This window comes from Neolamprologus brichardi, chromosome 20 (assembly GCF_056152115.1).
Source record: "Neolamprologus brichardi isolate AB-2024 chromosome 20, ASM5615211v1, whole genome shotgun sequence".
In the NCBI taxonomy this organism is placed as follows: Eukaryota; Metazoa; Chordata; class Actinopteri; order Cichliformes; family Cichlidae; genus Neolamprologus; species Neolamprologus brichardi.
In genome coordinates, this window is record NC_142123.1 from 12,473,470 (window position 1) to 12,490,580 (window position 17,111).

Here is a 17,111-nt window from a genome sequence, read left to right on the forward strand (position 1 = left end):
TGATCCACAACGCCACAGCAAGAGGAAGAAATACACAAGTCTGAAATAAACTAGAGTGGTGGGAAATATATACAATTATAGAAAGGACTGAAATGTAACATTGCTTTTACTATTTAAGGGTTAGAATCTCTGCTTTTGTTACAGAATCCATTATTAGCTTTAATTCCCACATTTCCTCACAGCTCACGGTTGATTCTTTGAAAATAAACACTTCACAGGTGTGAGCTGTGAAGAATTTGGAGGGGGTCATTTTTGCAAATTATGAATATAGCACACTTTTTTTCTTTTTTTTTTAACAAGTTTCTACAGGTTTAACCTGGAATAAAACTCATAATAGGGTTTCTGACATCCATTTATTCAGCTTTGAGGATATGGCAAACATTATCCAGGTAACTCTTGTGAATCGGGCCCCAGGGACTGTGTGCCACAGCGAGTACTTTGCATAACACGGAGTGGCGTTTTTCTCCGAGAGTGTGAAATCCAAGGATCTTCGACGCGGTGTATGTGTCAGTGTGAACTCGACACAAATGTTCCTGTTGTTGCGACTTCGAGGTGGTGGTGCCTGGCGAGAATCCGTGCAGGCAGGCATCCAAAGGTAGCGGTTTGCTCTTCAAACACAACACAAACATCAGCGCGCTTCTTAAAAGCGTGCTTTCTAAATCCGTCCTCATTCATACAGTCTTCATAAAGGCGTTCTCCTCCTTTTTTTCCCTTCTTCTTCTCTCCGTCCTCTAATAATCCCTCCCAGTTCCATCCCCGTCTTCCTCTTCCTGAATCAGAGCCGTGTCATTCGTCTGAGGCAGAGCCGCTCGGCGCCGGCCCAGATTTGCCCCGGTGTAAAGTGGAGATGTTAATGTTAATTAAATCATTCATTTGGTTCAGATTAATTAGCGTCGCGCTACTTTTAAGACGAGCCGTAGCTAATCAGATTAGGCCGAGCCGAGGCCCGAGGCGGGCAGATGGATACGGAAGAGGCTCGCTTTGAAGTCCGGCTGCTGTCTGTCTGACAGAGAGTAGGAGGCGGGAAGAGCTTGTTACATGTTCTCGTGCTTTTTCTCCCCCCCTCACCCATCTCTGTTTTTCCACTTCATCTGTTTAACTGGTGTGACGGCAAACAAACCTGCCGGCAGGTTTTGACAATGTTGCAGCGACTGAGATAATTATGATAGTGATAAGCAGATGACAAAACAGAAGTAAAAGAAAACCAAAAAAACATTTCTGGTACGTTCAGCTGTCTTGTTTGCATGGACTCTCACACTCTCTGTTGAATAAGGTCTCTCTCTCTCTCATTTCCTCTCCCTTTTTTGGCTCGCTGTGTTCTCTCTGATTCTCTCGGCCTCGCGGGGCCCCACACCATCTTTAAATTCATAACAATCCTTGTTGCTGTTTTGTTAACAAGCACAGCTAAAATTTATCCTCCCCCCTCCTCCCTGCTTCCTTTCATCTCCCTCTCCTCCAACTTCTTAGGTGTTTGAGGTTTTAATTTATTTATTTATCTATTTATTTATTCAGTTTTACTTTTAATGACTTTTTTCCCCACTCTGCAGAGTTTGGGGAGGAATGTGGTTTTTTTTTTTTTAACACAACAAATTATCAATTCCCTATTGGCGTTTGAAGACATTACCTGTTGAATTAATTTCTGTGATATCCCTCTTGGTGGCTTGTTAATTTTTTCCCCTCCATTTATCTGCGGAAACAGTTATTTTCTCATCGGCACAGCCTCGGAGTGGTAATAATCACCTACTGAAGGTTTTAGGTGTTGTGTGGGTGATTAACATTCATTTATGCTGTTCCTTTGCTCTTTCTCTTCCTCATACACAGACACTCTTGATTGCTTTTTTTTTTCTTGCCACCGCTGCTTTCTTTCAAATGAAAAAAAAAACAACTTACAAAACTTTCTGTTCATCAAATATTTCATGAACATCATGCAGAATATAACGTTTCTCAAAATTTGAAACATGACAGATAGCCTGCTCAATAAGATAAATGTAGGGTACTCGAATACATAAACGAAGCATTTATTTATTGTTTTTGGAAGTCTGCTGGAGTGCTTTCTCCTTAAATTAAAAAATTAGGTAAAGACTGCCTTTGCTAAATGAAGAATTTGGCAGTGGTTCGTTAGCTTAGCCTAGCATAAAAGCCTGTAAACCAGGCTGTGAGCTAGCTTGGCGCTAAAAGATATTTTTCTATTAATTTAAACAAGCTAAAATTGTTAGTCAATTTTTTTTGTTTTTTTTAAGGCAATGGGTTAGGCTGAAGCAAGCGGAATATATCCGTGTATATAAAAAAAAAAAGAAAAGAAAAAAAGAAAACCATCTTTACAGTCTAAGGCTAAGTAGCCACATGGTGCAAATCACTAGCAAATGTATGTTAAAAATAAAAAGGAGTTTTGGCAGTTTGCTGGTCTGGAGCATTGTGGTATGCGTTACCATCAGCAATCATCTTAAAGAAGCAATTGTTGCTGTAGTCTGAGAGGGGTTATGCGTTCATTCATCAAACATTGTAAACATGTCCAAAATCCCAAATCCATCCCCTGTGCAGTGCACAGCTCAGAGAAACTAAAAAAAAAAATCTCTGACTCTACAGGCCTTAGAATTTAGATTTTAATATCCAAGACAGCGCAATTAGAAAAAGAACAAAAAGTCTAGCTTTTCTGGATAAAGACCATGTCACCATTGCATTTGACAAAGCCAAAGGCCTTTTAGAACAACGTCCATTGGACTGGCGAGACCAAAGTGGAGATATTTGGCTTGAATACTCAAACACAGCACATCAGCACAAACAGCTCATACCCTCTGTCAAGCTCGGTGGTGTTCTGCAGCCACAGAACCTGGGCACCTTGCAGCTGCTGAGCTGACCATAAACCCTCTGTTCACAGTATTCTCGTGTCAGATGTTAAGCCATCTGTCTGACAGTTACACTTACCTAAAGTAGGTCATGCAACAGGATAATGATCTCAAACACACGAGCAAAAATGACAACAGAACGTCATTTTGACACTGATTTTGGAAACGGGGTGACTAGCATGCCATTTGTGTAAACTTTTACATGCCATAGCCATAAATTAATTCCTACCAAGCAAAGGTAGCCATTAGTATGACTGTTGTTCACCCCTTTGACCATAATTTTATCCTTCACAGCAATTGCTTCACAATAATGTTTGATTACAGCTCAAATCCTATTGCATATGTTGACTCTCTCCGCCTCTTTCTGTCTCTCCACCAGCTCACCTGTACAAGTGCAGGGCATTGCGGGACAGCTGTGGTATGTGCCTGAAGGCCAACCCCAGGTTTGAGTGCGGTTGGTGTGTTCAGGACAGGAAGTGTTCCCTCAGGCAGGAGTGCACCGGAGGAGGCAATTCCCACCTCCCCCTCCAGCTGGCAGAAGGTGGAGGGTGGATGCACGCCACATCTGGAAACAGCCGCTGCACCCACCCCAAGATCACCAAGGTAAGTAAGTGTGTCTGCCTGTTAAGGCTGCACACTTAAAAGTTGGTACCACCCACTGTGAACATGACAGGCTTTGAGATATACAGATAGTGTATGTGTGAGAGAGCATGCTAGGATACTTTCAGATGCTTGTGCGGCTGTTCTGTGTGTAGCTGCTTTTTGACAGTTGTCACTTTGTACTTGACTGTGGAGTACTGGGTCATTTAGCATTTTGTAGTGTAGAATGTGAGAGTAAATGGCATCTATTACTCTACAGGTGTCTGATCCACTCTGTGTGAGTAACACACATAATTAAAAGCATTCAGCCTTTTTTTTGGACACCCTCCCACACGAATGCATCAAAACTGAAATAAAATGCAACACACTCAGACTCATTCGTCACATTTTCTACAGTTAATGTGAAAAAGTTTCCAGGTTCATGGAAAGACAGGGATGAGATGGTGACCTTTCACATGAGTCTGAGTGTGCTCCAAATAACAAAAACATTTTTAATATGACTAATTAAACAATGATGCTGCATTGGAAATTAATAGAAACCGCCTCTGATGATTTTGCCCTTAATAAAGAAATGAGTTCTTTAAACTGGTTGAGTTGTGGTCTCGTATCAAAGCACCTTAATTGAGGAGAATTTTAAGCGTGATAACATGATTTAGCCCTCATTTTTGAATTTTCATTGTGTAGCAGTGTTTTAATGAATCTAATATATAAATAATACATTATAGCTTAAAAAGGACGCAAGTTTGTGTTTTTAAAATAATCTTTGAACTCACCTGTTTTTGCAGCTGTTTTTGGATTAAATGGACAAATTTGCTGCATTTATAATTTTTTTAAAAAGCTTGATTTTTCCAATCTGAATAAACAGATCTGACCAGTCAGACCGCTGCGATTTACAGGTGTGCTGTGGCTCAAGACATTCCCGTGCTAAATATACAATGATATGGCAATAGTAAAATAATACTAGTTTACCTTAGATACAGAGGTAGACGTCGCTCTGGGTCTCTGAAAGGATCTCTCCACCTCCTGAGATGTGGTCTCTCAGCACGTTCTCACTCCCGAGGCGTAATACAGGGACAATTTGTCCAGTCCCGCGGCATTCCTGAGGAACGCGAAAGGTGACCGTCCGCGTTCTTATGCTACACGCCGGGTTATGGGACTATGGGACATCTAGTTTTTTTCTTCTTTTCTAGAACTCTGACTCTTTTCTCAGAATTCTGTAAAAGAAGAAAAAAAAAAGACGTTCCCACTTTTTTTTCCAGTGGCCCTAATCCTCTTCTGTATTCATTCCAAGCAGTTTCCTGTTTCCTGATTTTTCTGATCTCGTAATATATGGACGTGTCGGGTGCCCAGAAGTGTAACATATCAACGATTTGTCACTTAGCGTAAAATGTTACGCTTTGGGAGTGAGAAAGTGTTGGGTCCCTGCCTCAAACTCATTTTTTCACCCCGTGTTTCTTGGAGATGATATTATTCAGAAAAAAAACCCCCACAACGCTTTTGATGTGTGTATCCGTTACACAACAAGTTTGCATTGGAAAAATCCGGAATTTTGTGTTGTTTGCAACGCACTCGGTCTTTAATGATCTTCAATCCATTAGAATTACAAGTACTTATTTCACATTTTTATAGAATTAAAGACAAAAGCTTCTGAGGGGAGGAACTGTGGAAACTACACTTTTGACTCATTGATGGTCATAATGCTTTTTGTCAAAGCAGCAGCAGAGAGATCTGTAGTTTCTCACGTTATTTCCTGAGGTGTACAGTAGGCGAAAAAACATTTACTAAAACTTTTATCTTTCACTTACTGTTTGAACTGAAATGTAACTCTGCTCTGAAGATAATTAAGTCCACTGATTCCACCGATGCAAATGTGAGGCTTCAAAGTAAGCAAGGATAAGCACACGCAGTGCTGCACGAGACATCACTGGAAAGGCAAGGGGTGAGAAGCCTCCAATGCCAACCAGCCGCAACCAGCAACAGCCAAAAGAAAGTCTTCTGATTGAAACTGCCTCCAAGTGATATACAGTTTCTAAAATCGCCTGCGAAGAAAAGCAGCGCGGCTTCTTTGAGCATAATCTTGTCAACTCGTGAAGACAGTCGTGTCACCTGTGGAGATCCAAGGCATGGCAAACTTTGATAGGCCGTTGCGTCAGCTCCCTTTGTTGAAGCCCCTGTGGTCACGAAAGCCCTACGTGTCCTGAACCCAGAATGAAAGCTGCTCCATTTTAATGTGTTGCTATTAAAACGCACACATGATGGGACCTTGCGCCTGCCCTTGGCACAGAAATGGTGTTATTACTCACTATTACATCAAACCGCTACTCCAGGAAGAGAGAGCGTGAGAGAGCCACGTAAAACTTTGTTTGGCTTTTTCTTCTTTTTTAAAACTGTCTTTTAGTTATGGTGCTTTTTGTATGCCGCTGCCGTTACATGTAGTACTGTGGAGGTTTGGTTAATATGCGTCTTATCTTTTAATTTTGACAAAAGTAATGAATTTTCTGTGCGAAACTCAAATGGCTATGAAGTACAAATGAAACTGGTGACACTTTCTTGATATCAGTTGTTAAATCTTTGTCCCCTAACTCATTATCATCCATTATCTATTTGCATATGTTTTCAGAGACGTGAGGCTTATTAAAGTCTCAGTTCGAGGAACGTTTCAGTTTTTATAGTGTGATTCATTCACAACTCGGTCTGACTTTAATAGTAACAATTGGTGTGTTCAGACATCATTAGTGCTGTGTGGATGTATTCTTCCGTCTGTATTTGAGTCAGCCTGTTTGTAAATGCGGACGCTTACAGCATGTTTGTTTTATGTTGCCATAAATGTGAAGGAGAGGGTGTGTGAGTGATGTGTTTTCATATTATGGTAATGGTCCAGGTTGTGTGAAACAGACTAATGAATGTCTAACAAGATATAAAAGTAGAAACTTTTATATCTTGCTGTTATTTCTATGATAAGGAAAGAGAGGGAGACAATATCAGATGTCTTTATTTCTTTTCATTCACACAAGCTTTCTGCCTGTAGCAGATATTACTTTTAACATGGGTGATAACTTTAGAGTCTCTGTTTTTTTCAGGTGTATCTGTTATTGTAATTCCTACTTCTGCTCACTGAAAGTCATTTTGTTGACTTGAATAGTGTAATTAACACGTTGGCAAAAAGTGGCTCATTAGCTAAACCGTGCAGTGTTGACTATATGACAGTTGATTGTTACATATGTCAGTGAAAACAGGCTATGTGGGCAGGCCGTTCTTACTTGAAGCTTCAATAAATAGAGGATTTAAGTTTTTGGTCATAATAATTTTAATGTAAAACAGGTTCATTGGGCTCTACTCAGTTCAATTCAGTTTTATTTATACAGCACCGAATCACAACAACATTTGCCTCAAGGCGCTTTATATTGTAGACCCTACAACAATACATACAGAGAAAAACCCAACAATCCCAAAGATGAGCAAGGACTTTGGCGACAGTAGGAAGGACAAACTCCCTTTTAACAGAAAGAAACCTCCGGCACAACCAGGCTCAGGGGGATGGGGCAGCCATCTGCTACATCCGGTTGGGGTGAGAGAAGGAAGACAGAACAAAAGACATGCTGTGGAAGTATGAAGTCTATTAACACATAGTGATTGAGAAAGGTGACTGAAGAAGAAATGCTCACTGCATCATGGGAATCCCCCGGCAGCCTACACCTATTGCAGCATAACTAAGGATAACACTATGACGTTTTTGTGATCACTGTCCTTTTATTTAGCTGTTTTCAGCCGGCGGTGACAAGAAAAAATACATTAATAACATCAAAGTCAAAGTAAACTTCTTATTGTCATCTCTGCTATATCCAGTACAGCATATAGAGAGACGAGACGACAAGGCTCCGGTTACATCAGTGCAACAAAACCTAATAAATACACATAAAGGAAGTAAGAAAATATATATTTTCTTTGCAATACAACATGGAGCTCATTAGATTAGAACAGTGATGGTCTGTGCAAAAAGCCGTGCTTTGCTCCGTCTCTTGTTTTCTCTTCTGGTCTGGCACAATACTTTGTTGCTAATCAAACAGAGTTGGTAAGGTAGGCTGCCACTGTTCCTGTCTACTTCCTGGCAGTTTTTCTCAGCTTATTTCTGGAACTTTACGAGCAACATAGCAGTTTTTAGACATATGCAGTATAACTGTGTTACCTGTTAACCTGTGTTACCAGCAGATGTTGACATGGATGCCGTCGCAAATAAATGTCTAACCCAAAATTACGTTTTAGCATTGATTCCTATCTGATTAGGAACTCTGTCTCAGTCTGGAGTTGCCCCTGGTGAGAGGCGGTGGGCTGGGGTGGGTATTCTAATATTCCCTCGGCTTGCTGCCGGTATGTTGGGGTTTTTCCCGGTGGACGAGAGGGTTTGTTCCCTGCGCCTTAGGGTCGGGGAACGGGTCCTGACTGTCATCTGCGCTTATGCGCCGAGTGGCAGTTCGGAGTACCCAGCCTTCTTGGAGTCCCTGGGGGGGGGGGTGCTGGAAGCTGCTCCACCTGGAGACTCTGTTGTCCTGCTGGGAGACTTCAATGCTCACGTGGGTAACGACAGCGAGACCTGGAGGGGCGTGATTGGGAGGAACGGCCTCCCTGATCTGAACCCGAGCGGTGCTTTGTTATTGGACTTCTGTGCTAATCACAGTTTGGCCATAACGAACACCTTGTTTGAACATAAGAGTGTCCATAAGTGCACGTGGCACCAGGACGCTCTAGGCCGTAGGTCGATGATCGATTTTGTAATCGTATCACCAGACCTGCGACCATATGTTCTGGACACTCAGGTAAAGAGAGGGGCTGAGCTGTCAACTGATCACCACCTGGTGGTGAGTTGGATCAGGTGGCGGGGGAGGACGCTGGACAGACCTGGTGCACCTAAACGCGTAGTGAGGGTGTGCTGGGAACGACTAGCAGAGGCCCCAGTCCGCAAGATCTTCAACGCACACCTCCGGCAGAGCTTCAACAGCATTCCGAGGGAGGCGGGGGACATTGAGTCCGAATGGACCATGTTCAGCGTCTCCATTGCCGAAGCTGCTGCATTGAGCTGCGGCCGCAAGGTGGTTGGTGCCTGTCGTGGTGGTAATCCCCGAACCAAATGGTGGACACCAGAGGTGAAGGGAGCCACCAGGCTGAAGAAGGAGTCCTATCGGGCTTGGTTAGCCTGTGGGACTCCGGAGGCAGCCGACAGGTATCGACAGGCCAAGCGGAATGCAGCTCGGGCAGTGGCTGAAGCAAAAACTCGGGTGTGGGAGGAGTTCGGAGAGGCCATGGAAAAAGACTTTCGGACTGCCTCGAAGAGATTCTGGCAAACCGTCAGGCGTCTCAGGAGGGGAAAGCGGTGCTCTACCTGCACTGTGTATAGTGCTGGCAGAGCGCTGCTGACGTCGACTGAGAAAATTGTCAGGCGGTGGAAGGAATACTTCGAGGACCTCCTTAATCCCACTGACGCGTCTTCCGAGGAGGAAGCAGAGTCTGGGGATGAGGGGAATGACCTGCCAATTTCCGGGGGCGAGGTCACTGAGGCAGTTAAACAACTCCTTGGTGGCAGAGCCCCTGGTGTTGATGAGGTCCGCCCCGAGTTCCTGAAGGCTCTGGACGTTGTAGGGCTGTCCTGGCTGACACGCCTCTGCAATGTTGCATGGAGATCAGGGGCAGTACCCGTGGACTGGCAGACCGGGGTGGTGGTCCCCATCTTTAAGAAGGGGGACCGGAGGGTGTGTTCCAACTACAGGGGGATCACACTCCTCAGCCTCCCTGGGAAAGTCTATGCCAGGGTGCTGGAAAGGAGAGTTCGTCCGCTAGTCAAACCTCGGATACAGGAGGAACAATGCAGTTTTCGTCCTGGTCGCGGAACACTGGACCAGCTCTTCATCCTCTCGAGGATACTTGAGGGTGCATGGGAGTTTGCCCAACCAGTCTACATGTGTTTTGTGGACTTGGAGAAGGCATTCGACTGTGTCCCTCGGGGTGTCCTGTGGGAGGTGTTGCGGGAGTATGGGGTGTCTGGCCCATTGCTACGGGCCATTCGATCCCTATACAACCGTTGCAGGAGCTTGGTTCGCATTGCCGGCAATAAGTCGGACTCGTTCCCGGTGGGTGATGGGCTCCGCTAGGGCTGCCCTTTGTCACCGGTTCTGTTCATAATTTTTATGGACAGGATTTCTAGGCGCAGCCAAGTGGCGGAGGGCTTTCGCTTTGGTGGCCTCAGAATCTCATCTCTGATTTTTGCGGATGATGTGGTTCTGTTGGCTTCATCGGGTGATGGCCTCCAGCTCGCACTGGAGCAGTTCGCAGCCGAGTGTGAAGCAGCGGGAATGAGGATCAGCACCTCCGAATCTGAGGCCATGGTTCTCAGCCGGAAAAGGGTGGAGTGCCCACTCCGGGTTGGGGATGAGTTCCTGCCCCAAGTGGAGGAGTTCAAGTATCTTTAAGTGTCTTGTTCGCGAGTGATGGGAGAAGGGAGCCGGAGATCGACAGACGGATTGGGGCTGCAGCTGCAGTAATGCAGACGCTGCACCGGTCCGTCGTGGTGAAGAGGGAGCTGAGTGTAAAAGCGAAGCTCTCAATTTACCAGTCGATCTACGTCCCTACCCTCACCTATGGCCACGAGCTGTGGGTAGTGACCGAAAGAACGAGATCGCGGATACAAGCGGCAGAAATGAGCTTCCTCCGAAGGGTGGCTGGCCTCTCCCTTAGAGATAGGGTGAGAAGTTCAGCCATCCGGGAGGGGCTCAGAGTAGAGCCGCTGCTGCTCCACATCGAAAGGAGCCAGCTGAGGTGGTTCGGGCATCTGACAAGGATGCCCCCTGGGCGCCTCCTGGGTGAGGTGTTCCAGGCATGTCCCACCGGGAGGAGGCCCCGGGGCAGACCCAGGACACGCTGGAGAGATTGTATCTCTCGGCTGGCCTGGGAACGCCTTGGTGTTCCCCCGGATAAGCTGGAGGAGGTGGCTGGGGAGAGGGAGGTCTGGGCCTCTTTGCTTAGGCTGCTGCCCCCGCGACCCGGCCTCGGATAAAGCGGATGAAGATGGCTGGATGGATGGGGGCCATGCACAAAATCTTGTGCAATAAGATTTAGTAGATTGTTTTATAAAACCAATGCTGAGTCTAGGAGGGGTGACCACACAAGAAGACACTGACAGCTATGTAGCAAAAGGAGACCGTGGAATGTCACTGACACTTACCACTAAACGTTTTCTTGTTTTTTCTACCATAAATATGAAAAAAGATGTTGTTAGGGTGGCTAAGTGGAATGGAGCATGTAGTTATATGCACCACTTTGATTGCCTGCATCTGTTTACATTCTCTTGCTGGAACTGCAAGATCTCAAAAAAGACAGCAAGCATGGCCGGCATGACAGCATGTATTCTGCGATGTCCCAGATCACCGAAGGGCAAGATTACACGGCAAACCCAATCTGATCCAATGACCCCGTAACAGTCAGTTAAGTCTAATCTTAAAATTAAGATTCGATTTTTGACACAACAGTGGCTCAGTTTTGTATTTATCGAGGTGGTAATTTCAAAAAATAGCCAAGATATTTTATTAAAGGGTTAAATTGGACACACAGCAAAAGCTGCGTTTTAAACTTTCAAAGCTTCACGAACTTCATGCAGTTGAGGGTTAAAAATAGATTTTTATATTTTTGCATTTTAATGTCAAGCAGTTTCTTAGTGTCTGTGATTATAAACACTAAAGTTGTCACACTGTCATTTTAAAATAATACTTTATTCTAGAAATCAGTCTTTCCAAACCAACACTGCTTTCACTATTTAAGACAGGTGTTTTGGTGAATCGTCATAGTATCACCAGGTAAGTGTTCAAAGTCTCTCAATATAAAGGTGATGCCCCTGAAAATAAAAGCCTTTTAATGTTATTGTGATCTGAATCTGAACACAATTCATATTCTCTTTGGAAGCGCTGAACAATGATAAATATTTCAATAATATTTGTCTCAGACAGTTTAGTTAGCAGAACTCTCGAACCATTTTCTGACCACATAAATAACTTTCCCAGTTTCTATCTGCCCTTCCATGGCTCCCATGTGCTATTGGTTACCATTCAGCCCACAGCAGGATTGTGCCCACAAATAAAATGTTTGTAGATGCCGGATGACAGACTACGAGGAAACCACTGCTGTAATACTGATGATTTGATGTGGCTACACTGTGGTTAGGCCTGTAATACAAAAGGTCACATCACCACAGAGTGATGCCCCAGTACTTTACCACCAAGTGATTCCCGCTCAGTGGTACTTAAAAGAAGTGGCCAAGCAAAAGAAGAAAAATGTGCAATAAGATTTAGTAGATTGTTTTCCATCCATGTTACAGTATATAATATGTTATATGACCAACAGTGCAATATAATGGTCTAACGCAATGGTTCTTTACTAGCTGTGATGCTTTTCATCATTGTCAAAACTCAAATTCCACATTCCCATTCAAAACTGCCACTCAGAGTCAGAGAAAATTCAAACAGTATGAAACAATGTCAGACTGCATAATGGGGACATAGCAAAGCTGTTCAGATTGAATGTTAGACTATTAGCTGACCATCTCCAGCATTCAGTGGTTAGTGGTTAGAAGCTGGCAGACTCTATGTTTTAGCAGTATGCATCCTCTAGTGTTTGTGTTCCTCGATCTCAGTCAAACCTCAGTCTGGTTTCTCATGTGGAACAATTACATCTGCTAGTCTTTTGCAGTTATGACTTAAGGCTTGTGTGTTACAGCACAAATGTAGTTCTGTTATATCAGATTACTTTCTTAAAGAATCCAAAACGCCTGAGGTCCGTTTTCAACTTCGGGGTGTCTGTGCTTTACATAACCCAGGGACCGGGGGTTATGTGCCTCTGAATGCAGTCGTGTTGTGTCAAATCACTGCAAACATGAGTCCAAATCTGCCCAAGGTCCCATTTCCACACTGTGGCGTCTCTGCATGCCCAGAGGCTCAGTGAGCACTGGTTATCATTTTATGTGTTGCCACGCTTTTATACTTTCAAGATATTTTCAGAGCTTCCAATAGAAATTCATTCTTCCATGTCAGAGGAAATTTTATAAAGGTGGACAACTAAATAAATATAAGAGCCACTGCATTCTTTCATTTATACTAGCTTAAAGGTATAGTACTCATATACGTATCCTAATATAGTTAATCTGAGGCAAAACTCCTAAACTTACTGTAGTCTGTTCTATGAAGCACCTAAGGTCCCAGTCACACAGGCGTAGAGACCAGTCGTGACCATCTGGCAACTACCAGTTGCTAGGGTAAAATCTCTTTTCCCAGAACGATTGGCAGGTGGTTACTGGCAATTGCTATGAATTAATGGCTAAAGCCCAATTCACTCAGGCTTAGAGACCAGACTCTAAGTAACTCCACGGGAAGTGCAACTTGCAACTGATTTCACCTAGCAACAACCAGCAACCACTTGCCAACCAGTTGGGGAATATAGTTTTCCCTAACAGCGAGATTTTCCCAGCTTGTTGCCAAACCCTCTCTAGGCCGGTGCGACAGAGGCCTATGGTAGAATATAAGTCATGGAACAATCGGTCCAATATTGGTCCACTGCTTTACATACAGCTGGTTATACCAGTTTCGTGGCTTTGTTGATGTTTTCCTTTCTGAGGAACTCATCAAGCTCAGTGTATGCAGATTCCCTAACACTCTCTCCTAACTCCAAGACGAGTTGGGTTAAAGTTTCACTATTCACTTTATTAGTAAAGGCAGTGCCTTTACTAATAAAGCTACACATGGAAACATATATACATATTAGCCTCTACAAGATACAGCTACACTATTGTGGTTGCAAATTGTTCAGAATTGGTGCATAAGCTGGTGTGATTTGCTCTATCTCTAACCCCCTCTGCGTCTCGTACTCAAGTCCATACTCTGTATGGATATATAGTACTGTGAATGTCTGTCCACCTTCACTTTAGGTGTTATTACATATAAAAGCTGTATTTTAGAGGAATTCAGACAAACAGATATAAAATTCTGGGGGAACACCACTTTCTTGGATACTATTAGTTAAAATTATGTTCCCATGCAAGGTTTTTGCCATGGCCATTATGACCATTATGTGTGTTTACGGTGTCATAGTATATGGCCCCATAGTCATCACTGGTCCCTTTCTGAATACCACCCCCACATAATGGTGGAAATCCCTTTAAAAGCACTCTTCTTTCTTTCTCTCTGTTGCTTCTCTGTCTGTGGCCCTGCCAGTGTTTATACCTTGGGCTGGGTGGCTAGCTGATATTGTGTTTTGTGGTATCATAGCTCCATTCTTCCAAAACCATCTGAAGGCCCATTTCCACACCCCAGCATCTGTTGTCCATATCATACCCTGGAGCTTGATGGCTACTCACTCTGGTCAGTGTTTACCAGCTCTCGTGTTTGTGGAACCAAAGTGCCGAGGCTCCGCTGGCGCCTGAGGTTCCAGCATGAGTAAGCTTCCAAATAGTAAGCAGCGGGAATATTCTCTTTCTTACTCCCTCAGTTTACTTTTTTGTTTCTTTCTCTCAGCATGTAAAGGATCCATTTACAAACCCAAACATGCAATCATCCCGTTTCTGGTCATCATAAAGATGCATTCTGTCAATGCAATGTTTATTTCTCTTAAACACGGGATCTCAGTTGCAATAAATGTATGTTTTTTGGTGATGGTGTGTTTACGCATTGTGATTATGTCTCTTTATATTATAGAATAACACTGCCAATGGTATTGGGATTTTTCCCTTTGGTTCCAAAGTGTGGCTTACCTGCTTATCTTTCATCTGTTAGCTTTAATTTAAAAGAGTCAATAGGTAATTAGATTAGCTTAAAAAAATGATGAAAGGCTTTTAAAATGTTGGGGGAAAGCCAGAATGTGATAAGTTAAAAATCATATGCAAAACTTTAAATGCTTCTAGTTAAAAAACAGTATGTCAGATTTTAAAACTAAGAGATTGACACAAGCAATGCATGTTAAAAAGCTGCATCATCTCATTTAACAGCTATATGTACGTTTTTGGGAACTGTGGACACCAACCGTGGTAGTTTTAGACATGGAATGTATTTTTACATTCTTTCTTTGTGTAGGACATCAGCTCAGCTGCTCACCAGTTCAATGCGCCCCATGTTTTATTTTTTTATTTCATAATATGGAATGGATTTTATGTGGTGACAGGTCACAGCCACACAGGTTTGGCAGCGTCTTATGAAATAAGCCAGGCGTTTCCTGAACAAGATGTCTGGATGACAACATGTATTTTTTCAAATCGTGTAAATGTTGTGAAGCCCTCATGTTTACACTAATGCATTGCTATACCACTGAAATTTCACTTTTGAGTGGAAGATGACCACAGGCCAGTTTCCCATATCACCTCAGGCCATATTAAACAAGAAGCGTTCCAGGACTGCGGACCACTGCTAAGGCAACTCACTCTCTGAGTGTTATTTAATGCAAGCCCTGAACAATTTAGTAACTTTAAGTGTACAGAATGTGAAAGAATTCCCTGCATCAATAATTGGAATGCTACCCTTGAGCAAGGCATTTAAACTCCAGCTGTTCTGCCATAGATTTTCATTTGCTGATTTTTTTTTTCTTTCTGAAGAACGGTACGAGAAAGGATTTAGATCTCAGTTGATTTGCTCCATGTAAACATTTAGAATTAAATCTTAAGTGTCTGGGAAGACAAATTGTTCATCCCCCACGCTGCGAAAATCTCCATTTGTCAAGGTCTGTTGTCGGTTACTGTCTGTAGTATAATAATGCCGTGCAGCCACAACGTACCCTGAGTTTGCTTTTCCACACCGCGCTATGTGCTCAGCCAAGCACTGCAGGAGAACCGGGCAATGGACAGATTACACATAATTACCTCGTGATGCTTGTTAGGGATTAGGTTTGCGTGTGCGTGTCTGCTACTGATGTGTGTGAGTGTGTGTGTCGGTGACAACTGCCGTCCATCAGTCACCATATTTGTTTTGTCACACCACACCTGTCCCCGTTACGCGCCATAATCTGGCTAGATAAATCACATTACGGTTCATCTACGCGACTGAGCGTTACACTGCCGCAGCCCCGTGGACGGAGCCAAGCCGCCATAATAAGTTTCAATTAAGCAGAGATGATGCTGGTTTGCTTCTGTATACCGGTGTTTATGGGTTTTATGCCCTCTCTTTAACAAATTTTCTGTGCTTTTCAAAGCCAAGAGGGTGATTCTTCTTCATCAAAACTAAATCCACAGATGTGGATGACTCAGTTTAAAGTGTGCACATATTTGTGGGGGGGTTTTCATATCCATTTATGCCCTGATGTTGTCTTAGAGGACCATTTTGGGGACAAATGTAAATGTAGAATGGAGAGAATCACTTCATCCTTTCTGATATCTGTCCCCCATTGTCTTGTCTGTGCAGTTATTCCCTGAGACGGGGCCTCGACAAGGCGGAACCAGGGTGACCATCTGGGGGGAAAACCTGGGTCTGCAATTCAGAGACATCCAGACGGGCGTCAAATTGGGGAAGGTGCCCTGTGTTCCCGTTGAAGACGAGTACGTGAGTGCTGAAAGGTAAGTTGAGAGGCAGAATGCACGCACACAGTAACCATGCCTGCGCAATCAGACAAAAATAGGTGTAAAAAGGCATACATGTACACTATATTGCCAAAAGTATTCATGACCATAGTGTAAAATCAAGCCCCAGGCATGCAGACTGCTTCTACAAACATGTGTGAAAGAATGGGTCGCTCTCAGGAGCTCAGTGAGCTCCAGCGTAGTACCATGAGGGGACGGCACCTGTGCAACAAGTCCAGTCGTCAAATTTCTTCATTACTAACATATTCCAGCTGTTAGTGGTAGTATAACAAAGTGGATGTGACTGAGAATGACAGAAACTTAGCCACAAAGTGTTAGGTCAGGTAAAATCACAGAGCAGAGGCAGCAGATGCTGAGGAATGGAGGTCGCAAACTTTCTGCAGAGTCAATCATTACAGACCTCCAAACTTCATGTGGCCTTCAGATCAGCTCAGGAACAGCACACAGAGAGCTTCATGGAGTGGGTTTCTGTGGCTGTGCAGCAAGCAAAGCATCAGATGCAGTGGCGTAAAGCACGGCACCACTGAACTCCAGAGCACTGGCGACATGATGAATCACGCTTCTCTGTCTGGCAATCTGATGGATGATGGTTTGGTGGATGCCAGGAGAACAGTACTTGTCTGACTGCATTGTAGCAAGTGTAGAGTTTGATGGAGGGGGGTTAAATTATGATGTGGGTTTGTTTTTCAGGAGTTAGGCTCTTCTCCTTAGTTCCAGTGAAAGGGACGCTTCATGCTTCAGCATACCAAGACAGTTTGGACAATTTGATGCTCCCAACTTTGTGAGAACAGTTTGGGGATGGCCCTTTCTTGTTCCGACGTGACTGCTGCCAGTGAAAAAAGCAAAGGCCATAAAAACATGGATGAGCGAGTTTAGTGTGGAAGAACGTGACTGGCCTGCACAGACTCCTGACCTCAACTCAATGTAACATTTTTGGGATAAATTAGAGCGGAGACTGCAAGCCTTCCCAGACAACACAAAGCTGCTATAGCTGCAAATAGTGGGACAACATCATATTAAACCCTATGGATTAAGAATGGAATGTAGCTCAAGTTCATATGTGTGCGAAA

The 17,111-nt window shown here is 43.8% G+C and overlaps 1 protein-coding gene across 2 annotated transcripts in view; it reads left to right on the plus strand.

Annotated features, from left to right (window-relative positions):
• Positions 1-17,111, plus strand: part of LOC102778858 (plexin-A1-like) — a 304,340-nt gene that overhangs the window by 210,770 nt on the left and 76,459 nt on the right. For both annotated transcript variants that reach the window (XM_006785272.3, XM_006785273.3), the window contains exons 12-13: positions 3,226-3,449; positions 15,866-16,017. In XM_006785272.3, coding sequence (XP_006785335.2) covers positions 3,226-3,449; positions 15,866-16,017 — 376 coding nt within the window. The remainder of the gene's footprint in view (positions 1-3,225; positions 3,450-15,865; positions 16,018-17,111) is intronic.